Source organism: Mesoplodon densirostris, chromosome 10 (assembly GCF_025265405.1).
Source record: "Mesoplodon densirostris isolate mMesDen1 chromosome 10, mMesDen1 primary haplotype, whole genome shotgun sequence".
Taxonomy (NCBI): Eukaryota; Metazoa; Chordata; class Mammalia; order Artiodactyla; family Ziphiidae; genus Mesoplodon; species Mesoplodon densirostris.
The window spans coordinates 28,492,687-28,520,049 of NC_082670.1; the positions used below are offsets into that span (position 1 = coordinate 28,492,687).

The 27,363-nt window shown below is 41.1% G+C and overlaps 1 protein-coding gene across 1 annotated transcript; it reads right to left on the bottom strand.

Moving 5' to 3' along the window:
* Positions 1–2,723: 2,723 nt before the first annotated feature.
* On the bottom strand, positions 2,724–20,300 carry ADGRF4 (adhesion G protein-coupled receptor F4). Its single transcript, XM_060111421.1, is given in 10 exon segments — positions 2,724–3,175; positions 5,050–5,092; positions 6,289–6,348; positions 6,773–6,814; positions 12,948–13,852; positions 13,855–14,326; positions 15,264–15,527; positions 16,716–16,864; positions 19,314–19,368; positions 20,214–20,300. Coding segments are annotated over 10 exon segments (2,529 nt in total).
* Positions 20,301–27,363: the final 7,063 nt, after the last annotated feature.

The following is a 27,363-nucleotide window of genomic DNA, read 5'->3' on the forward strand; positions in this document are numbered from 1 at the left end:
GCACGAACCCATGTCCCCTGCATCGGCAGGCAGACTCTCAACCACTGCGCCACCAGGGAAGCCCGACTCAGAGGTATTTTAAAGTTACAAATAATATGGATGGAAATATGGATGGAAAAATCTGAGCACAATGTGGTCACATTTTTATGCCAAGAGGAAGTGACCCGTGGCTGATGAGAGAATTGGACTTCCTCAATGACCAGCAGAAAATCAGGTTAGAGGATGAGAAAGTTGAAGCTGTGCTTTTGTAGTTGAGTCATATAACAACAGCAAGAGAGAGGCAGCTCTTGGGACCATCTGAACAGGGCCCACTATCTGAGATGCGGCCCCTGTTCAAATGCCATAGCAACCAACCTGCCCCTCCAGTGTCCAGGGACTTCTGTGGAGCCTCAGCCAGAGAACTACATGAACTGTGGAGGGTGGGCTTGCCATCCTTTTTTCTATACTGTGCATGCTTCATTACCTTGCCAATTTTTTTTATTGTAGTAAAACCCACATAGCATAAAATATATCATCTTAACCTTTTTAAGTATACAGTTCGGTAAGGTTAAGCATATTTACATTGTTGTGAAACAACAATGTTTTCATCTTGTAGCTGAACCTCTATGCCCATTAAATAACAACTCCCCTTTCCCCTTCCCCAGCCCCTGAAAGCCATCTCTCTACTTTCTATTTCTATGAATTTTACTACTTTAAATACCTCATATAAGTGGAATCATACAGTGTTCGATTTTTTCAACTGGTTTACTTCATTTAGCATAATGTCCTCAAGATTCATCCATGTTTTCACATGTGACAGGATTTCCTTCCATTTCAAGGCTGTATAGTATTCCTTTGTGTGTATCTATCACATTTTGCTTACCCATTTATCCATCAATGAATATCTGGGTTGTTTCCATCTCTTGACTACTGTGAATACTACTGTTATAAACATGGGTGTACGAATATCTCTTTGAGATCCTGTTTTTGATTCTTTAGGATATATACCCAGAAGAGGGATTGCTGTTCATATGGAACTTTTATTTTTAATTTTTGATGAACCTCCATACTGTTTTCCATAGCCATTGCACCATTTTACAATTCCAGCAACAGTGCACAGGGTTCCAGTTTCTCCACATTCCCAGCAACATTTGTTACATTCTGTTTTCTTTTGATAGCAGCCATCCTAATGGGTGTGAGGTACCTTGCACTTTTGACTAGATCATGTATGTCCAGACAGGTTCAGATTTTCTCTGTAGAAAGGTCTAGCAGTGCTATCTGGTTAAAGCAATGCTACTGTACTTAATATGAGGTTGGGAAATGTTACTTGTCCATAGCTAACATGGGGAGAGTAGAGGTCCGATAAATTTGACGGGGTAAGGCTTGAATGCAGTGAAGGTTCCCCCAGCCACCTGTTGCACCATCCCTGGCTAATGATTCCTAGGCATGTCTTACTGGTTACCTGTTTTCTATCATAGGTCTGTGTAATAAAATGCTGTAGTCCTGAATGTTTATTCGTGGAGTTCTTTTTTCCACTGTATTATTTGGTAATCCCTATGAACAATTTCAACCTTTGTTTAGTCATTTGATCACAATTAGCCTCATGCCATGTTTGGAGGATAGTACTTCTCTTTTTAGGGACTAGCTAGAGGTTTATGTCATTTCAAGTCATTCGCTGTGAAATTTCAGCCACCAGGTGGCACTGAAGTGTTTAATTTATACAAATCAATCATTTTTTCACTGTTGGTTTGCCAAGTTTTAAACTAACTTGCTTGTGAATTATTTATGATTATGTAGCTACAGCTACTCTATTAGCTTCCTATCAGTGCTGTAACAAATTACTATAGATTCAGTGGCTTAAAACAATACAATATATTATCTTACAGCTCTGCCTGTCAGAGGTCCAAAGTGGGTCTCACTACATTCAAATCAAAGCATCAGCAGGGCTACATTCCTCCTGGAAGCTCTAAGGGATAATTCATTTCCTTGTCTTTTCCAGCTTTTAGAGCCTGCCTGTATCTTTTTAAATTTATTTATTTTTGGCTGCGTTGGGTCTTCGTTGCTGCATGTAGGCTTTCTCTAGTTGCGGCGAGCAGGGGATACTCTTCGTTATGGTGCGCGGGCTTCTCATTGCAGTGGCTTCTCTTGTTGCGGAGCACGGGCTCTAGGCGCGCGGGCTTCAGTAGTTGTGGCTCGCGGGCTTAGTTGCTCCACGGCATGTGGGATCTTCCCCGGACAAGGGCTCAAGCCTAAACTTGCAATGCCCTTTCTCCCCCTCCTCTAAGCTTGGTCTCTAGAATGACTCAGCGGCTCTGAATTTGCAGCTTTACTAGGAAAACCGTGTTGCTTCTCTCCGGGTATCTATTCTATCTGTCCCATTTCTCATTGTGGAATGAGGAGCTCTTTTAAGTGAATTTTAGGCATGAACAAATAAGTGGAAGAGATTTCAGAGGAATGGAGAAGCCGTCCTGGTGACCCTGAAATCACACTGGGTAACACAGACTCTGCTGGGTCATATAAAGGTCCGCCCTTCATATGAACAGTAGAGGGCGCTGTGCAGCCGTGGCCTCGTATTAAGAATGCTGTTCCCCTCCCTCCCATGCTTCCCAGGATGGGAATCCCCAGTTAGGATCTATACATGGAGAAAACTGCCCAGTTTTCTCACCTCTGCTCTCCTTCCATGGTTCCGGTACCTCCCTGTACACCTGTCCCGACCTTGTTCCTAAAAATAATCTGACCTGAGGTCACTGGAACATGTGGAGTTTCCAACCACAAGGGCCCCAAATCTGGGCAAGTCCAATTCTGGTCTCCTGCCCGCTTTCTGGCTCTTGGAATTCGGCCTCCCTCCCCAGACCCCGTCCGTCTAAGATTCTGTGTTCTGGTTTAAGATCTGAAATACTGCCTGTGCTCTGTGGTTGACCCCTAGCCTGGGCCGTGGCCCGGCCTTGTGCTTCCCAGACACTTGTGTCCTTGAGCTGTAATTCTGCTCTCAACCGTGTGGTTGGAGCCCTGCTTTCTGCTGAAGGACCTTCCCGGTGCTGCCAGCTCTCCATTCTGGACTTGGGAGGATCACTGATCATGAATTTCCAGTCCTGTCCTCTGAGTTTGTTGCACCCCCAACATGGTGCCAGCTGCTGCTTCTGAGACCTTCTGATTCCTCCTGGGTACCGATGTAAAAAGTGGAGGACCCCAATTACTGAGAAAATTCAACAGGGTCAGGGCCACCCGCAGAAGATATGCTGAAAGAATGCAATCCTCATCCGTCCCCCACTTCACAGGTTCAAAAGTAGAAGTTGAAAGTTGGAGAAATAGGTGGTGAGGATTTCTCTGGGGAGAGTTGTTAGTGTGTTTCCACCTCCTTCCTCCACTTCCTCCTGATACTGGTCAAACTTTGAGCACCCCCCTCTTTCTAGTAAGTGGTGTAGTCCCTGATCTTGGCTTCTACTGGTTGTCACCAACTTTTCATACAGCCAACCAGGTATGCCCAGCTAGCTAGAGAGAAGACTTCAGCCACGCCTCTCTTCTCTAGAATGGGTAGACAGTATCCCCAGGATGCAGGGCCTCCTCCACCCAGCTTAGTCTAATAAGCTTCCCCAAACAGGTCAAATTAGAACCTTAATGGAAAGATCAGCTTTACTAAACCATCTGAACTACCTCTCCTTAGTGACTAATCAAGAAATGCTATAGTGATGCTCCACCATGGAAGATCCCTGTGGAGTAGGAAATGGGCAGAAGTTGGGAGGGTTAATTTTTTAAAGTTCTACTATTTCCTCCGCTTTAATGTTCTAATATAAAAATCCAAATGTGAAGGTGATTAATTAAGAATAATATGCCAGGGCTTCCCTGGTGGCACAGTGGTTGAGAGTCCGCTTGCTGATGCAGGGGACACGGGTTCATGCCCCAGTCCGGGAAGATCCCACATGCTGCGGAGCGGCTGGGGCCGTGAGCCATGGCCACTGAACCTGTGCGTCTGGAGCCTGTGCTCCGCAATGGGAGAGGCCACAACAGTGCGAGGTCCGTGTACTGCCAAAAAAAAAAAAAAAAAGAATGATATGCCAGTGTTTTCTTCTCTGTTTTCACAGCACCCCATACATGCTGGTCAATGTATATGACAGAGCCCCCTCTCCCTCCCCTCCCTCTTCCTAGGACCATGAGCCCATGTCCACAGCACCACAACATCAGGTTTTTATAATCTGTAACCCAGGAGGTCCCTTAAAGTTTCTTCAAACTCAGAGCATCTTTGATTCCATGAGATTGTTTCAACCCTTTGCTTTGCCCCATTGCTCAATATATGGGCCATGACTCAGAAACGAAAGGAATGTAAAAGAGGATGTGCCTGTTGCCAGGTGGTGTTGAAACATAAAATCTGAGACTCATCTATATCCATGCAGAAAGACCACAAAAACTCTCCAAGACAAGAACATACCAAGATTGATTGCCCTGCCCACATGCCCCTGCTACCTCTCAGGCTTCTGGCTGCCACTTTGTGACTTATTCTCCCCTTCACGGCTGCCTAATATTTGTTTTCCCCTGATTTCACGTGTGTAGAAGTATGTGTCAGATGTTGGCTGTGAGTAGGCAGCTAATTTACCACAACTCCACACATACCCCCTTAAGAATGATTCTGAGCCCCAACTTCATTAGGGAGAGATGGACTTGTTGCTTTGTGATTCCAATCAATTGTCTTCCTTCTCAACAATGGGGCTCTTCTAAGTGTCAACACTCAGTGGCAAAATGGAATTAAGGTGTGTGTAAACAGCAAGATGTCTCCTGTATCAGAGCAGTATGATGACAGCATCCTCTCACTGAGGACAGAAAGAAAAAGTATTCTTAAGATTTGGTCATGTAAACTGAGATGACGTAGGTTTTAAAGATGTGCGTATTTTCGTCTGTGTGCCGGGCAATAAAGACGTTTCCATTCTCTGAAAGATATCCCCCTGTTTCCTTCCCACCTCCCTCCAGCATCACATAGTAGGCAATAGTGTGCTCCCAGGGGGCATTGAGGAGTTTGTCACAGCTTACAAGTGAAGCTTCTCCTTGAGTTTTTAATACTCACATCTTATCCTCAACAATTCATTAATTTAGATCCATACGTTGGGCTTAACGATGCATTCTAAATGGGGAAAAAATAACAGTGATGTCAATGATGAATGGCATTGACCAAAATGCACATAGATTTATATTTATGTCTGTGCCTGACTAGAGATAAACATGTAAAAATGGAAACATGAGGTACCCAAGTTGACACAGCTACACAGAATTAAATTTTCATATTTCACTGAATCTAACATTGTAAGCAACATCATTATTTTTACATTATTTTTACAAGGAAGAAAAGGAAAAAATAACTTGCCAATTAAATCATGACTTGTCACTGACTGTATAAAACATTTCAATTTCAGAAATGTTCAGAGGTGAATAAAAAATGTCTATCATAGAGCTGATGAACTGTGGCATTAAAGTCAGACTCAGTACTAACTGACCATAAATTCTGACTCTCAGTGTGTCCAGAAAGCTTTTTATTTGTTTATTTTAAAAGTAGCTCTTATTGAGAAACTGTTGGTTGAATAAATGACTTCTTTCTAATTAATATAACAATGATGGCAATTTCAGTTGGTGCTTGAAAAGACAGATAGCTAGGTCAAAAGTCATCTTCAAGATCTATAAATACACAAACACTTCAATTCAAGGCAGTGTGGCTCACTGGAAAAGCCCAAAGCAAGGAGAATGCTAATTCTCACAATCAGTTGGGTGGCTTTGGGCAAATCTCACAAGTACTCTGGGCCTTACTTTCCTTACCTATGGCATGACTAGGTTGGACTAAAATCTCATTTCTAACTCTTGTCTTATTTCCCAGCTTTAGCATTTTTTTTAGAATTTAAGGTTCTGGGTTCATGTTGTCTCATCTCAATGGTCTAAATGTATTTAGTTGAAATGCAACCGGTATGGAAACTTTTCTTTCTTTCTCTCTCTCTCTTTTTTTTTTTTTTTTGGCTGCTCTGAGGGGCTTGCAGGATTTTAGTTCCCTGACAAGGGATTGAACCCAGGACCTGGGACTGAAAGCACCGAATCCTAACCACTGGACTGCCAGGGGATTCCCTGGAAACTTTTCTTGAGGTCTGTATTCCATTGACCTTAAGCTCTAGTAGGATAGTCCAAATTTCTTGAATGAAGAAATGAATGAAGGAAAGTATGCCCTCATGATTCTGTTTGCTAACAAATCCTGAACACTAGGCAATAATATGTCTCATCATGACTCTGCTGAGGACACTGATCCTCCAATATTGAGACTGAAAAGGAGAGGCTTACCTCTGCTGCCTTTGACCGCCCATTCAGTGAAGACATCCTCATCCTCAAAGCATCTCTAATCTAAAGAAGCAATGACAGTGAAGAAATGACAACATCCCCAGGGCCCAGACCTGTGTCGTGAAACTCTGAGGCCAGCAACCCTGCTAGAAGCGGCATCAAATAGTTTAGCACGGTGCTTGGAAAATAATAAGACTTGGATAAAAGTTGAGGTTTAGTTACAACTGAATTTAGGATTAAGATTAAAATTCTGGTCATGGTTTCTATTCTTTGCACCAGCTATGTTCAAACATAGCCTCCAGTTGACTTGATAAAGAACAGGACATGAAAGAGTAGTTCGTTCCTTTCCCCCTCAAAGCTGATGTCTTGACTTACCCCACAGACTCAACTCTTCCGGACTGTACTCTCCGATCAAAGCTGCTTCATCCACCTGCTCCCGTCAACTACATGGAGGTCATTTACAACGAGTGAAACAAACTCAAATTACCTTGTGATCAGTAACGGTTCCAAACAGCAAGATGAAGAACCCCTGTGGCAAAATTCAACGAAGTATGAGGGACAGTTGTGCAGACTGTATCCCAGCTGTTATTTTAATACCACTCTTCTAGATTCCTTCAAAGATACTTATCAGACATTAGAAACTTCAATTTCCACTGATTCCAATAAACATGCGTTAATGAGTATTTTCTTTGAGTGTATCACAAAGAGAGAGGACCACCTTCATGTTTGTGCACGAGAGTTATTGATATGTATTGAATGGCTTCAGATGTAGGATAGAGTTTGCAACCTTATTAAATCTCTTTACTTTCTTCCCCAATATTAAGATAGTTGTTCTTACTTATGATGACAGTAACATGTGACATAAAATCTTGTCATTTGAAGTCGCAATCAGGGAAGGTGTCTTGAGAAAAGGAAACGTATTCTAGTCTACTTTGGAAGAAATAGGCAGCTAGAGCCTCTGAGGTGGTGGGAGAAGTTTCTGCATAAAAGAAAGAGAAGGTTACAGAGACCTGTAAGGCCAGGGTCTCTTCAAGTTTAAATTATCTGGTCACCTATAAAGTCACAATAATTGACAGTCAGCCCTTTTATGTGGTGGGAGTTGAGGTCCAAGAAAAATCTGGATCCTGCCATGAGAGTGAAGGGAAGCCTGGTTTCTAAGGATGGTTTCATGAAGAAGAAACACTGATCAGAAGACTGAAATTTTTAAATGTGAGTCACAGGAAAAGCTTGCTTAGAAAAATGGAGTGTGTGTAACTAAAGGGGGTTTAGAATTTTTCTTTCCATCAAGAAAATAGAAAGAGAGGGGCTTCCCTGGTGGCACAGTGGTTGAGAGTCCGTCCACCGATGCAGGGGACATGGGTTCGTGCCCTGGTCCGGGAGGATCCCACATGCCACAGAGCGGCTGGGCTTGTGAGCCATGGCCGCTGAGCCTGCGCGTCCGGAGCCTGTGCTCCGTCATGGGAGAGGCCACAACGGTGAGAGGCCCACGTATCACCAAAAAAAAAAAAAAAAAAGAAAGAAAATAGAAAGAGAAATGATCTGAAAAAGAAATGCAGGACAAAATTTCCTGGGGTTTAATTAAGTTGCAAAGTAAAATAGGATGGGATCGTTAGTAACCAGAGTAACTTCAAGAGTTGGGGAGATTTATGTGAGTCCAAGAGCTTTTGATTTCCTGCCCCCTGCCCCAAGAAATCCTTAAGTAAAAGGCTTCTTTTTAAAGCAATGCAAAGGAAAAAGTGAAATAAATATTCTCCATAGTTATTAAAGAATTATGAGTAAGATATATACTTGAACTGAGTTGGCATTTCTTTCTTTCTTTCTTTCTTTCTTTGTTTATTTATTTATTTATTTTATTTTATTTTTTATTTTTTTTCACAACAGTATATTTTTATTTCCCTTACAAACTTGTTCCAGTTTCCTCATTTCTGTAATCAGCAGAACCACCCTGCTAATTTCTCAAGCCAGAAATCTTGGAATCCTTCCTAATTATAATTATTCTGTCAATGAATCCTGTCAGTTTCACCCCCAACATATATCTTGAATTCATCAAATCCCCACTATTTCTTTTTTTTTTTTTTCATTTATTTCTGATCTGATTTTTATGATTTCTTTCCTTCTGCTAACTTTGGGATGTTTTTGTTCTTCTTTCTCTAATTGCTTTAGGTGCAAGGTTAGGTTGTTTATTCGAGATGTTTCCTGTTTCTTAAGGTGGGATTGTATTGCCATAAACTTCCCTCTTAGAACTGTTTTTGCTGCATCCCATAGGTTTTGGGTCGTCGTGTCTCCATTGTCATTTGTTTCTAGGTATTTTTTAATTTCCTCTTTGATTTCTTCAGTGATCACTTCGTTATTAAGTAGTGTATTGTTTAGCCTCCATGTGTTTGTATGTTTTACAGCTCTTTTCCTGTAATTGATATCTAGTCTCATAGCATTGTGGTCAGAAAAGATACTTGATACAATTTCAATTTTCTTAAATTTACCAAGGCTTGATTTGTGACCCAAGATATGATCTATCCTGGAGAATGTTCCATGAGCACTTGAGAAAAATGTGTATTCTGTTGTTTTTGGATGGAATGTCCTATAAATATCAATTAAGTCCATCTTGTTTAATGTATCATTTAAAGCTTGTGTTTCCTTATTTATTTTCATTTTGGATGACCTGTCCATTGGTGAAAGTGGGGTGTTAAAGTCCCCTACTATGATTGTGTTACTGTCGATTTCTCCTTTTATGGCTGTTAATATTTCCCTTATGTATTGAGGTGCTCCTATGTTGGGTGCATAAATATTTACAATTGTTATATCTTCTTCTTGGATTGATCCCTTGATCATTATGTAGTGTCCTTCTTTGTCTCTTCTAGTAGTCTTTATTTTAAAGTCTATTTTGTCTGATATGAGAATTGCTACTCCAGCTTTCTTTTGGTTTCCATTTGCATGGAATATCTTTTTCCATCCCCTTACTTTCAGTCTGTATGTGTCTCTAGGTCTGAAGTGGGTCTCTTGTAGACAGCATATATATGGGTCTTGTTTTTGTATCCATTCAGCGAGTCTGTGTCTTTTGGTGGGAGCATTTAGTCCATTTACATTTAAGGTAATTATCGATATGTATGTTCCTATTCCTATTTTCTTAATTGTTTTGGGTTTGTTATTGTAGGTCTTTTCCTTCTCTTGTGTTTCTTGCCTAGAGAAGTTCCTTTAGCATTTGTTGTAAAGCTGGTTTGGTGGTGCTGAACTCTCTCAGCTTTTGCTTGTCTGTAAAGGTTTTAATTTCTCCATCAAATCTGAATGAGATCCTTGCTGGGTAGAGTAATCTTGGTTGCACATTTTTCTCCTTCATCACTTTAATTATGTCCTGCCACTCCCTTCTGGCTTGTAGAGTTTCTGCTGAGAGATCAGCTGTTATCCTGATGGGGATTCCCTTGTGTGTTATTTGTTGTTTTTCCCTTGCTGCTTTTAATATGATTTCTTTGTGTTTAATTTTTGACAGTTTGATTAATATGTGTCTTGGTGTATTTCTCCTTGGATTTATCCTGTATGGGACTCTCTGTGCCTCCTGGACTTGATTAACTATTTCCTTTCCCATATTAGGGAAGTTTTCAACTATAATCTCTTCAAATATTTTCTCAGTCCCTTTCTTTTTCTCTTCTTCTTCTGGAACCCCTATAATTCGAATGTTGGTGCGTTTAATGTTGTCCCAGAGGTCTCTGAGACTGTCCTCTGTTCTTTTCATTCTTTTTTCTTTATTTTGCTGTGCAGCAGTTATTTCCACTATTTTATCTTCCACCTCACTTATCCGTTCTTCTGCCTCAGTTATTCTGCTATTGATCCCATCTAGAGTATTTTTTATTTCATTTATTGTGTTTTTAATCAATGCTTGATTCATCTTTAGTTCTTCTAGGTCCTTGTTAACTGTTTCTTGCATTTTGTCTATTCTATTTCCAAGATTTTGGATCATCTTTACCATCATTATTTTGAATTCTTTTTCAGGTAGACTGCCTATTACCTCTTCATTTGTTAGGTCTGGTGGGTTTTTATCTTGCTCCTTCTCCTGCTGTGTGTTTTTCTGTCTTCTCATTTTGCTTATGTTACTGTGTTTGGGGTCTCCTTTTTGCAGGCTGCAGGTTCGTAGTTCCCGTTGTTTTTGGTGTCTGTCCCCAGTGGCTAAGGTTGGTTTAGTGGGTTGTGTAGGCTTCTTGGTGGAGGGGACTACTGCCTGTGTTCTGGTGGATGAGGCTGGATCTTGTCTTTCTGGTGGGCAGGTCCACGTCTGGTGGTGTGTTTTGGGGTGTCTGCAGACTTTTTATGATTTGAGGCAGCCTCTCTGCTAATGGGTGGCGTTGTGTTCCTGTCTTGCTAGTTGTTTGGCATAGGGTGTCCAGCACTGTAGCTTGCTGGTCGTTGAGTGAAGCTGGGTGCTGGTGTTGAGATGGAGATCTCTGGAAGATTTTCGCCGTTTGATATTATGTGGAGCTGGGAGGTTTCTTGTGGACCAGTGTCCTGAAGTTCGCTCTCCCACCTCAGAGGCACAGCACTGACTCCTGGCTCCTCAATTTGGGATGATTTGTTGTCTATTCATGTATTCCACAGATGCAGGGTACATCAAGTTGATTGTGGAGCTTTAATCCGCTGCTTCTGAGGCTGCTGGGAGAGGTTTCCCTTTCTCTTCTTTGTTCTCACAGCTCCTGGGTCTCAGCTTTGGATTTGGCCCCGCCTCTGCGTGTAGGTCGCCGGAGGGCGTCTGTTCTTCGCTCAGACAGGACAGGGTTAAAGGAGCAGCCTCTTCGGGGACTCTGGCTCACTCAGGCCGGGCCTCCCGCCTGAGTGAGGGGCACGGAGTGCGGGGCAAGCCTGCAGCGGCAGAGGTCGGCGTGACGTTGCAGCAGCCCGAGGCGTGCCGTGCGTTCTCCCAGGGAAGACGCCCCTGGATCCCGGGACTCCGGCAGTGGCAGGCTGCACAGGCTCCCGGAAGGGCGGTGTGGACAGTGACCTGTGCTCGCACACAGGCTTCTTGGCGGCGGCAGCAGCAGCCCCAGAGTCCCACGCCCGTCTCTGGGCTCCGTGCTTTCAGCCGCGACTCGCGCCCGTCTCTGGAGCTCCTTTACGCGGCGCTCTTAATCCCCTCTCCTCGCGCACCAGGAAACCAAGAGGGAAGAAAAAGTCTTCTGCCTCTTCGGCAGCTCCAGAGTTTTCCCGGACTCCCTCCCGGCTAGCTGTGGCACATTAGCCCCCTTCAGGCTGAGTTCTCGCCGCCAGCCCCAGTCCTCTCCCTGCGCTCTGACCGAAGCCCGAGCCTCAGCTTCCAGCGCCGCCCGCCCCGGCGGGGGAGCAGACAAGCCTCTCGTGCTGGTGAGTGCCGCTCGGCACCGCTCCTCTGTGCGGGAATCTCTCCGCTTTGCCCTACCCAGGTATGTGGGGAGTTTCTTGCCTTTTGGGAGGTCTGGGGTCTTCTGCCAGCGTTCAGTAGGTGTTCTGTAGGAGTTGTTCCATGTGTAGCTGTATTTCTGGTGTATCTCGGCATTTCTTTAAAGTAGGCTTTATTATTTTGTATCAAGTTTTGAAATAGAGTAACAGTGACATGGAATACTTTGTGGCTTTATTTAAACAGTTATATTTGTTTTATTTAAAGCAGTGGTCAAACTTTTTTTTTGAAAATATTTTTCTGCAAAGAAGCAGATAATAAATATTTTAGGCTTTACAAGCTCTACAGCCTCTGTAGCAACTATCTCATCTTTGCCATTGTGACACTAAAGCAGCCATAGGCAAAATGTAAACCAATGAGTAATGCTGTATTTCAGTAAAACTATTTACAAAAACAGGCAGCAGGCCATAGTTTGCCAGCCCCTGATTTAAAACATTTTAAAAATATGAATTTGTCAAATTTTCTATTACTCATGGATATGGAAAGCAGCCTGACTAATGACAGCTTCCTGAAAATGGCTTAGTAGCCAAGATGAAGTAAAACAACTTTTCAATGGATAATCTTGTCAAACCAAGCATGTTAAGCAAGAAAAGAAAATAGAGATCATTTTAGGTCCATCCTTATCTTATAGAGGAGAAGTCTGAGGACCAGAGAAAGTGACATTCCTGGGATCAAGTACCATGTGTCAAGATCCATTTCTGTGAATAACAACCTACATTTATTTCGCAGAGAACAGCAGGGAAGAGGTATGAGAACCCCTGACTAGTTAACACCCAAAGTGAGTGGCAAGGGCCATCCCTTCATACTGTGAAAAATGGCTATTATTTTATGGAGCACCCAAACTACTTGAGAGAGGATAAAAATTGTGCTTGTTTTGAGGCATAACATATTAAGTATAGCCTCACACATCCCTGACCAAAGACTGGTCCTCCATAAGTGAAGGTCAACTTCTTTTGACGTTGAAACTTTAGGAGGGATACAGGTAAACCAGTGAGGAGAGGAGAGAGGAGATTCCTACCCAACCAGCCTGATCATCTAAATCCAACTGGACAATCAATAGAGTGAGAGATACCACAGATAAATGTCTCTAAGATATAGAAGGAAATGAGAGGAATATGTGGTGTTCTATATTTTAAAACTATAGCCATGTTTTATTGTAAAGCCAGAATAACAAATTATAAGATAATAATAGTGTTTTATAAATAAAATATTAATTAATAACATACATCTCCCTTCTGGAACTTACCTGGAAAACATTGAGCACGGCAAAGATTATATGAAATATCAAGGAAGTGCCTTCTATGAAGGTAGCTATTCCAAAACCCCAGGTCAGTCCTAGCAATGGGGTGAGGATGGCGACATTTTTGCTGATCCTCATAATAATGGCCACATCCTGAGACCTGGAACTGCCAATAGAGGGCCTCTGAGTGTTTACAGCAACAACCAAAACCACAACAACATTCACAGCCACAATAAGCAAGGCTGGGATGGCAAATGCTAAAAGGGCTTTGGTATTGTCCCAGTTAAGCCAACAGGCACCATGTCTCATGTAGCCTTTCCCTGGCACTGTGATAGCAACTGTGGTGACAGCAATGACCAACGGGCACCCATAGCCAATGGCAAAGCCAATGGCCATCATGCAGGACTTCATCATCCTCCGGAAAACGACCAATAGTCTATAGATGATGAGCAGTGCTTTGAAGAGCATCCAGAAAAACAGAGAGAGGTAGAAAAAGGGGCTGAAAAATGTCACCGCAACACACCAGTTGTAGTTCTGGGCCTTTTTGTTAAAGTTAAAGCCTAGGATGAACCACACATTGGCGGTCAGGAGAGACACAGCTATGTTCACAATGCATACATGTCGCATGTATGATATCTCTGTCACGACCACTTGGGACCAAACTGTGGCTTCAGTGATCAGGCAAAGAATCAAGCTAAGGATGGAGACACTGAGCCCAATGCAGGTGATATAGGCCAGGACCTTGTTGTCTACAGATATGGGGGACATGAGAATGGAAAAAGACATCACCACGTTGGTGTAGTTACACCAGCATTTCACTTTGCTGGCTGTATCCAATGTTGTTTCACAGACCTTCTCATCCCACCTCCTTTTCCTGGAGTGCCAGCCAACACACTGGGCCCTGGCATTCGGGGTTTATTGATCTTCTCAAAGGTGAATAAGATTTGCTTCAATCTTTCTGGTAAAATCACCGAAATGACCAGCCCATTTACCTGCCTGGGAAGACTGGCATTTTGCAAGTGGGCTTCTTTCAGAACAGCCCCCAAGCTGGGGAAAGCTATGTCGATGGCTTCGGATGCATTTGGTGGCAGCTTCCACAGCTCTTGCCTGGGAACTTCTATCATTCCTAGGATACCCTCCGTTGTATCGCTCACATTCATGGAGAAACTGAAACTTCGCTCTGAAGTATTGTGGTTGATGTGACGCCCTTTTGTCTGAATGAAGAGTTCATCCGCTATGTGCTCCAGTTCGTTCTGGATGTGGAGTCGCCTCCCAAACCAATTCACTGACTGCAACAAATCCGAGCTGGCATTTTTGTCAGAAATGAAAGCCCAATTTGGAATGACTGCTTTGTCGAGGATGTGGTTGGCCACTTTGCAGTAGCTCTGCAGTGGAGAAAAGTGGATATTATACTGGGGATTTACACAGTGTTGTACAAAGTTGATTTCTAAAACCTGAAATATCTAAAGATCAAATGATTTGAAATTATTTGACATATTTCTCTTCAAATGCACTGTTTATTAGAATCTCATGCTAGTAGGCCTGCAGAGAGGGGAGAAAAGTAAAAGAATGTTAAAAATAAAACAAAATAAAATAAGGTAAAATGAAATGAAATAAAATAAATAAGATAAAATGAAATGAAATAAAATAAGATAAAATGAAATAAAATAAATAAAATAAAACGAATCACAGATCAGAGTTACCTGCTTTATTATATGCCCAGGGCAGCATTTCCACACTGCAACTTGTCTAACCCAAGTTTCCCATGAGATATTAATGACTATTTAAGAAGGAGATTGGAAGTAGATTCTATGGCAATCCAAGTTTGAGAAGTACAGCATACCATATCCTTATACCCCCCACTCTTATAAAGAGTGCCAAAGTTCATTAACACATGAAAAGCTCTAAAAAGTCCTGCCATAAGGAGACCTATTTGGCTTTGTTTAACCCAGAGTTCCTATATCTTCTGTGCTACAGATCTCTCTTTTAAAAATAGAAGCTCTGCTAAGATTCCTCAGGACAATTACATTCTACAAGAATAAAATTTGGGAAACACTAGAGTAGGAACAGTCTTCCCCACAGCCATCACTATGTGATAGTTTCTTGAAAATAGTCAGTCTGTACAAAAACATGTATAAAAAAGTTCTAACTTCTTGAAAATGTCCATAAACTGGGATAAATCAATATGCAAAACTGAACTGAACTGTTCTGATAGCTGTGGTTATCGTAGTTTTTACCCTGAAAATACATTTAAAACTATTAAAATGCAAGATTTTGAAAAAAAATATTGTCAGTTTTTAAAATGAAATTAACAAATAATACCTTCATTTTCCCTTGGGTAACATTATCAGACAAGTGTGTAGAAATATTTTTTAGTAACTTCACTATAAATGCAATATTTCCAGATGTGGCTTCTGATGATTTCACAACATCAATTATGCAGGCATAATCAAGTGGGCAGTTCCTTTGGATGACTTGAGCTACACTCTCAATTGGCTCTGGGGCTTGGTAGTCAACAACGTGCAGAGGTATAAATGGTGCTGCCACGGAAAAGCATGATGCGTTATTAATTCCTGTTAAAAAAAAGTTTCATTCAAAAATGATTAAGTACCTAACGTGTCAGACTAAAGGGGTTAAAGGCACAAATAATCCACATGGGAAAAACAGACACAGAAGTAAGTGGTCCTGAAAAGTGGTTTAGATCCTGAAAAGTATGGAGAAGGTAAGTGGGCTCACAAACGGGCATGAGATTCCATCAGAATTCCCACAGAGATCAGGATGCTGACCTTTCTTATTGGAATCTGCTTTCAGGACAGCGATTTTTAACTCAAGTATTATAACAAGACAGTTTTCTCCAGAGATATGGAGAAATTCTAGAAACAAAATTTGTCTAATTATTTTATTTTATTTTTTTAAAAGAGGAGCCACATGGAACTTCAGAGGGGAATGGTTTTTGGAGATTGGCAGTTAAACACAGAATGCTAAGGCATTGTAATTTTTTAAAGTTTAGAGTTCATTAAATAGAAGAGGTTATTTGCTCATTTCCTCATACTTTTTACCTAGAATTTCCCAGAATATGACTTAGGATAGGCCAAAACAATCGCTTACTTCATTTAACTCTCTTTTGAATGCCACTGTACTTGCAGGGACATCTATGTGATTACCTATGCTAAGTGACACTGCATTGATACTCCCTTTATAGAAACACTGTTGACATTTTAGGAGATGCAGAGATCAATGTGCTTCTACAGGATTGGGGGGGGTGCAGAAGGAAACAGTCACTAAGTGAAAGGATGTAAGATAAAATATTTTAATTGAGAATTGTTGTATTCATTGGATTTCTATTCCTTCTGGGACACACGTCTCTCTCTTCTTTTGGTCAAGTGATTGAAAGTATTTGAAAAAGATATCAAACTTATTTTGATTCTAGACACATTTAGTTGCTTAACTGATTAGCATAAGAGGTATGCAAATCCACCTTTATAGCTAAAATTTTAATCTCTAAGTGTTTATCATTGTATAGATAAATTTCAGATCTTTTTTGAGAAAGGATTTTGAGAGGGAGAAATAGAGTAGGGAGAGGAGAGAGTAGCTGAGAGTTTGGGTGAGAAAGGAATAGACAAACTTGAATCTGCTCTGTAGAATTTCTCAAGTCCAGATCTGAGACTTATAGTCATGCTGAACAGAGAACATTAAAAACGTCTCTACCCCCTCCGGGGGATTGGTTCCTGTAGAATATGCAAATAAGATGCAAATATGCAAATGCATCACCATAAAGAGTGTTTCCACAGAAAGGCTTGTACATGTTTCAGTTGATTTTTGGCACTTGTTTCCATTACAGATAAATCCTATTTCTCCACAAAAGTGCTGAACACAAGGCTGACTGCAGTTGGAAGAAGTGGTGCAAGGTCCATGGCATTTTTCTTAAAAGGAGAAGAGAGAGAGAGAAGCCTAATTAGCATTTCTGCACTCTGACTGGGGCATCTAACTCATTCTGGGGCCTTGGGTCTTGCTTCCCAGAGGAGGTGACATTGAACTGGGTTCTTAACAACAAGAGCTGCCAGGCAGGTTGTGAAGCTGATGTCTAGGCAGAGTGAAGAGCATGTGGAAAGGAGGGATCACAGGTAAAGGCTGTATTATCATAAAGGCTGATTCAGAGCGGCTGAAGGGAGAGTGGCAAGAGATGAGGCTGGGGAAGAAAACATCTCAAGTCATGAAGGATCTTGGATCCTGTGCTAATATGGGGATTACCAGAAAACATGATTGGATTTGTGTTTGAAAGATGATTAACCATAGCATGGAGCAGGTGTCAGTAAACTTTTCTGTAAAGGACCAGGTAAATAGAGTTGCCAGATAAAATACAGGTTAAGTGCCAGTTAACTATTAATTTTATTTTCCGATACAGCCAATTCCCATGATTTGCAGCAGTTAAATTCTGTAAAGTCACTGCCACAAACACTGAATTAGCAAAAACATAACCATCGCTCCTAGGAGAAATACAAGGTTAGGTTCCTGCAAGCTTCTGCTCACAACATTTTCATCAACCAATCAATATATCAATATATAAGCTTGTTTTGTGTTTCCATTTAACATATGTTGTTGATTCGCTGACATTGAATTCACGACCAATAGCACTATAACCCATGACAGCATATGAGCAAAGCTTATCTCACATATGTATTCTCTCCACAAGGCACATCATAACCTTCCTAGGAACGCTAAACAGCATTTCAGAGCTCTACCTGGGGACCATTTTAAGCAGTGAAATCATCAACAAAAAGCACAAAAAGCAAAACATGTGGCACTACATAGGCCACAAAAAGAACACTTGTTTATAGTAGGAGAGCTGAAACAAGAAGGCCAAGAGCCATCTCGTTCAGCTGTGAACAAGCACCTTGGCCAACTCAATTTTTCTGCTATTCTGTGCATGTCTGTGAATGATTCAGAAAGCAGTGTGAGTATTGATTTGGGGGTTGAAAATAAATTTTTATGAGTAGGAGAAGTTGCAGATGCAGAATCCATAAATAAAGAAGACCAACTAAAAATGTTCAGTAAAACAATGGATAATTTTTTCGTATATGTATGATCCATGAAATATTAATCATGGTTTACCTGAAATTTAAATTTCACCACACTTCCTATGTTTTTATTTGCTAAATATGTCAAGGCTAGCCAGAGAGTAAATATTTTCAGCTTTGTGGGCCATATGGTCTGTCATAATGACTCAGCTCTGCTTTTGTAGCATAAAAGCAGTCAAAGACAATATGTAAATAATTGGGCATGGCTGTGTTTCAACAAAACTGTATTGATAAAAACTGGTGGTGGCCTAATTTGAGGCATGAATAGAGTGCATTGACTTGATGAAGCTGTTGAAGTATTCCCAGGAAGAATTGCCTTTGGATAGTGGCAGTGCAATGGAAAGACGCAGATGATGCTGAGAGCTAATAAGGTATTGAAATAAATGCGATGAAGGGCCCTATCAACTGTGAGTCAGAGGCTGGTCTGGTATTTATGGTTTGGACAGCTCTGTGGATGACTCCATTTGTGGAGAAAGGAAACAAGTGGTTTTGCATCCTTCTTTGACATCTACCCAGGTGTATCAATTTTGCAATTTATTTAAGCTGAGTGCTTCTCAATTTCTTCATTCATAAATATAGTTTGGAGGTAATGCCATAGTCTTGTTACAAACATTGAGTGAGACAGCACCTTGTACAGCACTTAGATCAGTGTTGTCATAAATGCTCAATGAATACTAGCTACCCTTCTCTCCTCTTTCCTTTCTTAACTCCACATCTGTGTAGAGATGTATTTGCCACCAGAAATGTACTTGGCCACGACTGTGCAGAATCCAGTTATCACGACTATGTGGGTGAGAACCACATGATTTCACTATCTTACTACTCATGATGCCTCCATAGTTTGTTTTTCACTTCTCAAGAGTGACCAGTCTTGCCAACACAATACCTCTTATATCACTTCAATAGACCTCTTGGCCTCAGAGTGTTACATACATTTAAGCATCCTGAAAATATCTTTGAATGAAGGAATGAATGACTCCTGTCACCTTCCCTCTTATGCCTCTTGTTAGCTCATTAGTTCACACAGATTTCCCTTTTGAGTTTTGAAAGGGACTCTTGTCTACTATTCTAGAACAACTGTGAATATTTGCCAACTTGCTTCATTGACTATGGCATGAATAATAGTATAATTATTTTTTAAAAAATCTATCAATGCTGGTAAACATTAAGAATTTATTAAAGATTGTTATTCTATGTGAAAGCCTGTGGTCTGGGGACAGGCTTGCAATATCCATGCCCTTCCTTTATTCTGCCCAGTCTTCAAATGGAAGAAAACTATTCTATAGCCACACACCATGCCTCCTTCCAGTCTTGGGTTTTCCTTCAGGACCTTGAAGTTTATCTCCATCCTGTAAAACATAAATTCCCAAACGTCTTCTTTACTGTGGGCCTCTCATCTCTCATCTCAACTTAGAGGCTCCATGTGGATATGAAAAGAAAATGTGTTGAAGACTAGGAAGAAGACTGCAGCTGATAAGGCAGGAACTGCTGAAGGAAACAGGCATGTGAGCACCGACTGAGAACATGCTGCCCCCTGATGAAGGTTAGATACTTGACAGTGCTCACTTGAGCGCTGAAGACCAGTGGATTGGATGCAACTTTTGGAAAGTTTAAGTATCATTGGAGAACACAGTAATGACAGTTATAGCACTAAGCTGTTCTCTGCCTGGATTAACTGAAACTGTGAAATGAAACTAATATGGTCCACCTGATACTGCGTATCCTCAGAGAGGAAGAAGTGAGCGGGTACTAGGAATGAGTGCTACGTTGCAATAATAGAATCACAAACTCTCTGTACCTATGAAATACTGTAAAGATCTAAAAGAAAAAAAAACACTCTTCATGTTATAAGTAAGGAAATTAAGGACTCAGAGAAGTGAAGCAACTTGTACAACTAACAAGCAAAGTTAAGGTTTGAACCTAAATTGCTCAGCTGCCAGGCTAGTGGTTCCTCCTCTCATCAGCTGCCTGTCTACATACCCCGTGGCTTTTTCTGTAATACTGTTGCACCCTGTCACAACAATACTGTACTATCTTTTCTTTATTCCTTTCTTTAGAAAGCTGCCATCAGTAAGGGTAAAATCGTAGTCATCTGAAAATTTCTTTTAAATGACATGCTATTTATCATAACTCTAGTCATCTCAAAGAACTGACTGATTTCTAATGGGACCACCTAAGAATAGATCAGACTTACTTTTATGTGGGTCTTGGATCTAGGATGAGAACATTCTGTGCCCAGAAATAACATTAAACAGTAAATCATGATTGCCTGGGACTTCATTTTCACACATGAGGCTCTTCACCTGCAATATAAAACAAAGTTGGATCCAGCTGAAGGTGACGACAGCACATAGCTAGTACAATACTTAGCCAACTAACCAACCACTTAGTCCTCAGCAAACATAAATTTCCTTATGCTGTAATGGAGATGAACTCACTCTGATCCACTTAGGCTCATGGGACAAACTGTGACCAGGAAGCTCATGGGACAAACTGTGACCAGGAAGCAGACAAAACTCACTGATCTTGGCTCAAAGCCTTCCTGGTTGGAGTCAAGACTAAGAGGGACTTTCACAGCTCCACTGAGTCTTCTGCTGAGATGACAATCCACGGGCACTTACAGGAAGGCTTCCTAATTGTCTTTGAGTTTAAAATTGTCTTTGAGTTCCTAAGTATGGAGGTTCCTTAAAAAACTAAAAATAGAACTACCATATGACCCAGCAATCCCACTACTGGGCATATACCCTGAGAAAACCATAATTCAAAAAGAGTCATGTACCACAATGTTCATTGCAGCACTATTTACAATAGCCAGGACATGGAAGCAACCTAAGTGTCCACTGAAAGATGAATGGATAAAGAAGATGTGGCACATATATACAATGGAATATTACTAAGCCATAAAAAGAAACGAAATTGAGTTATTTGTAGTGAGGTGGATGGACCTAGAGTCTGTCATACAGAGTGAAGTAAGTCAGAAAGAGAAAAACAAATACCTTATGCTAACACATATATATGGAATCTAAAAAAAGGTCATGAAGAACCTAGGGGCAAGATGGGAATAAAGACACAGACCTACGAGAGAATGGACTTGAGGACAAGGGGAGGGGGAAGGGTAAGCTGGGACAAAGTGAGAGAGTGTCATGGACTTATATACACTACCAACTGTAAAATAGATAGCTAGTGGGAGGGAGATCAGGGAGATCAGCTTGGTGCTTTGTGACCAGCTAGAAGAGTGGGATAGGGAGGGTGGGAGGGAGGGAGACGAAAGAAGGAAGAGATATGGGAACATATGTATATGTATAACTGATTCACTTTGTTATAAAGCAGAAACTAACACATCATTGTAAAGCAATTACACTCCAATAAAAATGTTAAGAAAAAAATAAATTAATAAACAAAGCACCCATGAAGAAAAAGTTAAAAAAAAATTGTCTTTGAGTTCCTAACCAATGAACAGGAGGAAAGTATTTTGACTTATACCATCATCTTGTAAACCAAATCTGAGCAGGGGAAAGGGAGCATGGCAGAATGACAGGCAAAGTGTGGTAATGGATTTGCATAGGTGTTGAGATATACGTGCGAAATTCATGACCTGACAGTGTGGGTAGAAAGGAGTTCTCACATATGCAGCCACATGGTGGATGGGCACACTAGGAAATTTGCAATATTACTATTGTTTAGGATATATTTTTTATTTATTTATTTATTTATTTGGCTGCGCCGGGTCTTAGTTGCAGCACGTGGGATCTAGTTTCCTGACCAGGGATCGAACCTGGGCCCCCTGCATTGGGAGCTTGGAGTCTTAACCACTGGACCACCAAGGAAGTTCCCTAGGATATATTTTTAACTGATCCTTATAAAGGGAAATAACAGAAGAACCAGTGTGAGCTGCCTTAAAAGTATCCTTATGTTTCACATATATATGTAGCTTTCAATAATTTTTGACCCTGACACAGTAAGAAACAGATCTTACATTGTGACTCAGTGTGTACAGACAAAAATATGTATGTATATAGTGATCCACATATAAAACTAAAAAAGCACATAATTTTTATATTTTAAAAACTTATATGTTAAAATACTATTCTTCCTACCTGCAAGCAGGACACTCTGGTAAATCCATGATTTTTATCTTGTATTCCACTTTATTCTATCTGACATTCTCTCAAAATTGGTTGCCACCCACTAAACTAATTCACAACCCTCTAATGGATGGTAACCTGCAATTTGAAAAACAGAAATATAGAGTATGATTCATTACCATTGTCAAGTTGAAAATTATTCACTTCTTCTGCTAAATTGGTCATATTGATCCTTTCTCTTTGCTATTCTTCACAATTCTATTGCAGTCCCCTTGTCCAGGTACATGTATCAGGGAGAAAAGATGCCTACATTCAGGACCAAATAATAGGACTGATGGGTAAGTGCAATCCTCCTCCACCTGGAGGACATCACATTTATAAATAATAATGCCTGCTATCTAAGGCTTCAGGAGAAGGGCCACTCTTATTCTCCATTGTTTTCATTATAGGAACTTTGCTTAAAGCTAATCTCGCTGGAAGAAAGTCAAGTGTTTGGCATAGTGATGTGATGTGATGTGATTTATGGAGTCCAAAAATGTTCTGCAACCAATGCTAAGGGCCTCTAAGTCCACAGTCCCTAAAAATGTTCAGAGCATATTTAATCCAATAGCCATGGCATTTTCTGTAGATCATTATGCTCTTTGTGGAACATTATGAAATAATGATACATTTCATGTATTCATATAAACTAAGAACAATTTTACTAGCAGAAATATATATATGCAATATGAAATCATAAGCGTGAGCATAAGAAACACAAACGTTGAACTAAACACAACTGGCTAGTTTGGGGTCAATTTGCTACTTGATCATTCATGTTATTATAGTCTGGTGTATGTAACCCACATACCACTTGGCATGATAATTATATGGTAAATTTCCTTCAGTTAACACAAATGCTGGGGAGAGACTATTTCATAATATAACCCAAGAGGAGTCATAGCATTCTTATTTTTGCCCAGTTTGACTGGTGGGGATTAGTCAGATGGATAGATGTTTTCAATTGGGTTGTTTTTCTTCTCACCAGAAGGAGTTGAATGGGATCCCTCCCATACCAGAGTTCAGATGTTGGCTGAGGCCAAAAGCCAGAGTGATCTGCAGAGCAGAGAATGAGGAAAGCTTAAGAGCGTGGAGAATGAGGAATTTAAAAAATAAAAAGAAGCATTGTTGGCATAATCCTTAAATAGAAGTTGATATTATGTAGAACAGAATGGAGGAAGCACGCTTTCTTAGATGAACCACTGATAAAGACAATAACTAGAGTGAACTTTGAGTTTTGCATAATTCCAAACTGAAAAATTTCTGCAAGTACAAATAAAATGCCTCTTCAAGATGTAGCACAATGTCTACATACAGTAAGGTTCTCCTTGAGTTTTTAATACTCACATCTTATCCTCAACGATTCATCAATGTAGATCCTTTGGCTGGGCTTAACGATGCATTCTAAATGGGGAAAAAATAACAGTGAAGTCAATGAGGAATGACATCGACCAAAATGCACATAGATTTATATTCATGTCTATGCCTGACTAGAGATAAATGTGTAAAAATGAAAACATGAAGGAAAGTACCCAAATTGACACCGTTACACAGAATTAAATTACCATATTTCACTGAACCCAACATTGTAAGCAACATTATTATTTTTATGTCCACTAAGGAAGAAAAAGAAAAGAACTTGCCAATGAAACCATGACATGCCACTAACTGTACAATACATTCCAATTTCAAAAATGTTCAGAGGTGAATAAAAAATGCTTATCATAGAGCTGATGAACTGTGGCACTAAATGTCACACTCAGTACTAGCTGACCATAAATTCTGACTCTCAATGTGTCCAGAAAACGTTTTGTTTATTTTAAAAGTAGCTCTTATTGAGAAACTGTTGGTTGAATAAATGACTTCTTTCTAATTAATATAACAATGATGGCAATTTCAGTTGGTGCTTGAAAAAACAGATAGCTAGGTCAAAAGTCATCTTCAAGATCTATAAATACACAGATACTTGAATTCAAGGGAGTGTGGTTTGCTGAAAAATTCCAAAGCAAGGAGAAGGCTAATTTTCATGATTAGTTGGGTGGCTTTGGGCAAATCTCACATGTACTCTGGGTCTCCTTACTTATGAAAATGACTAGGTTGGACTAGAATCTCATTTCTAATGCATGTCTCATTTCCCAGTTCTGGCATTTTATGAATCTATGGTTCTGGGTTCATACTGTTTCATCTCAATGGTCAAAATGTCAAGTTGAAATACAACTGATATGGAAAATTCTTTCAAGGGGTATATTTATATAATTTAATTCCTGAAAATATAACAGTCAGCTCTCTTGAGCCAGTACAAGCCAGCTCCAGCACAGCACTGCCTCATGCCTGCCCCAGGGTCTCGCCTTCACCCAGACCCTGCTCTCAGCTTCTCACTGTCCCATCGGCACTGGCATTTAGATGGCAGTACCGATGAACGAGGAAAAGAAACCTAGGTTTCGAATGAGGAAAAGAGAAGAACAAAGACACAAAATCTAAACATAAACTAAATTGTCTAGAAGAGCATCAGCAACACACAGGCAGTACTGAAAGGAAAAGCTTTCAGATATGAACGTAACCAAAGCCAGCTCACCTGGACACTCACCTGGACGAGGGGTTTACTAGTTCCTCGCGAAGAGTGGCCGGAGTCCATGCCAGGTCCAGAATGGAGAATCCATCCTACATGGAGAATCCAGAGTTTCTCTCTGTCCAGGACGCTTAAATTACCTTTATACCATGTACTGACTTCTGGTTCTACAGAGTGTTCAGTTTATCAATGAAATCGTGTGTCTTTATAAAATCCCTAGTTCTACAAACCCCCTGGAGATGGTGGCAGAAAAACACTTTGGTGGGAAGAACTGTCACTGGCTATTTATGTTTTTTTTCTTTTCGGTACGTGGGCCTCTCACTTTTGTGGCCTCTCCCGTTGCGGAGCACAGGCTCCGGATGTGCAGGCTCAGTGGCCATGGCTCACGGGCCCCGCCACTCTGTGGCATGTGGGATCTTCCCGGACCGGGGCACGAACCCGCGACCCCTGCATCGGCAGGCGGACTCTCAACCACTGCGCTACCAGGGAAGCCCCATCACTGGCTATTTAAATCAAGATCCTAATACCCAGCTGGGGGGAAATGAAGAGTAAGCAGTAATCCTGACAGAATAACGCTGCAAAAATGCATATTTATCCTGGGATACGCACATTAACCACCACCTGTTTGGCAACAATTTTTCCCAGGCACCAAAAGGTAAAGAAAAAAAGGGTGGAAGAAAAACAACACTGAAGACATTTGTATAAATGTTCAATGAATTCAGGAAATCTGCCTGCTTTACTCTTAGCGGGCAAACAATTTGGTGTCTATTGGATTTGGCCAAGGCATCATGTCCTGATGTGGTTTTCTGTGGATCACTGGTCTTATGAAAGACTAAGGGGTTCCATGGTCAGATCAGTTTGGGAAACACTGTGTACCAGTATCACCACCCCCGCTCCGCCCTCCCCACACACACATACATTTGCATAGCAAAGTTCTGAGAGTTGTTGAAGTGACAAGACTGTCACACAGATTTTACCAAATTTACTTGATCATCAAAAGTGCTTTGGGAGAGTTGAAGGCTGCTATCCAAAGACAGTATACTATTTTGGAACACATTAATCTCTCCAGATTCAAGCTTCACATGCCTTTGTTGGACCCTACGCCATGCCAGTCCTGTGCTAACACCTTCCTGGGAGCTCCTTTCATTCACTCACATCGTGATCCAAAGTAGCCCAGCAGAGAGTAATAGTCCTGGCCTTAGTGCATCCTGAAAGAAGGCGGCAGTGGGCAGGCAATCTTTAATCCATGAAACACGTAAAAATTATCCTGAAACTTGACATGATGCTCAGAGTAAAGCTGGAGGGAAGACAGGCACCTATGCATGGCAGTCAGAAGTGTGGGATGATCACAAGGGAGGGCAAGACAGACTCAGAAGTGGAGAATAAAAAAGAGGAAAAGAAACAGGATGCAAAAGAACTCTCACCTGAAGCTCTCTATGGTAAAATTAGGTAAATAAATAGCTATCTGACATTTACAAAGAAACTCTCTCCAACTTGTACACTAGTCATCCAATAAAGGCACGCGGCATCTTATTCCCAAAGTATCTGAAAGAAGCCTTATTTCAGAGATAAAAGCAACAAGCAATCTGGAACGGCAGCTTCTCAGGAACTAAAGAAGTGCCAATCACTCCTTCTTATTTCCACAACCCGCCTCTCTTTGAGCATCCTCACAAAGGTGTGAATTACCTCCTACCATACACTTCTGTTTTTCATTTAATAATAAGCAGCTATTCTAGGTAGCTGAATGGAAGCCAGTCTCCCTCTTCTAACATGGTGATTATGTCAAAGAGTGAGAGAGAAAATAGTGTTTTCTGGCTTCAGAGGCTTAAAGGAAAATATAGCTACACCCAAAAGTCCCAGAGGGGTTGCATCTCAGGTTTTAGCTCTGTGGAGAATTCACAGCAATGAGTACCTTCCATACCATTGCCTGTGCTCTGAGACCTAATGACAAGGGGTCAACAGAGCACTGGGCTTCGTGCTTTGAGTCCCAGAGCCCCAGAGAAAGTAGGCTGCACTTAGTGGAAAAATCAGGTTATCATTAACTAGGAGGTGGACACAGAAGGTCATTTCTCTGTCCCCAGCATCCAGCAGAGCATAAGACATATAATAGACACTCAGTAAACATGTGTTGGATAAAGGAATAAAGGTGTGAATGATGCCAGCCTCTGAACTTTTTGTTTTAAAATCACAAGGCAACTTTCTTGATTTAGGAGATCAGATGAGCATATTTGCAATGCTAGATCATTCTGGAACCTGGTAAATTAAGCAGAAATGCACCCAGCCTAATGGACCTCCTCTTTGTTATACTACAGCCTTATGTAAAAAAGGATTGTGAGGTCTCATCTAGATTCAGCAGGAAACAGCCTACTGCCAGATGAGTGATGTCTGCCACAGACATGACAGTGCAAGTGTCTTTCCACGCTGTCTCCACAAAGTCGGAAATCACAAAACACTGCTTCCCTGGACAGACCCAGAAGATGCTGGCTGTTCTTAAACACCATCTTCTAGTTGTCCCATCTTTGTACCTGGAGCTTAGTTTCTGAGTTGGAATTCAAAAATACAGTTAGGCTTCCTGGGTCCTGGAACATACTTCTGATACTAGATGCTAGGTGGAGTTGGGGCAGGTGACTCCCGCAGACTGAGGCCCTCCC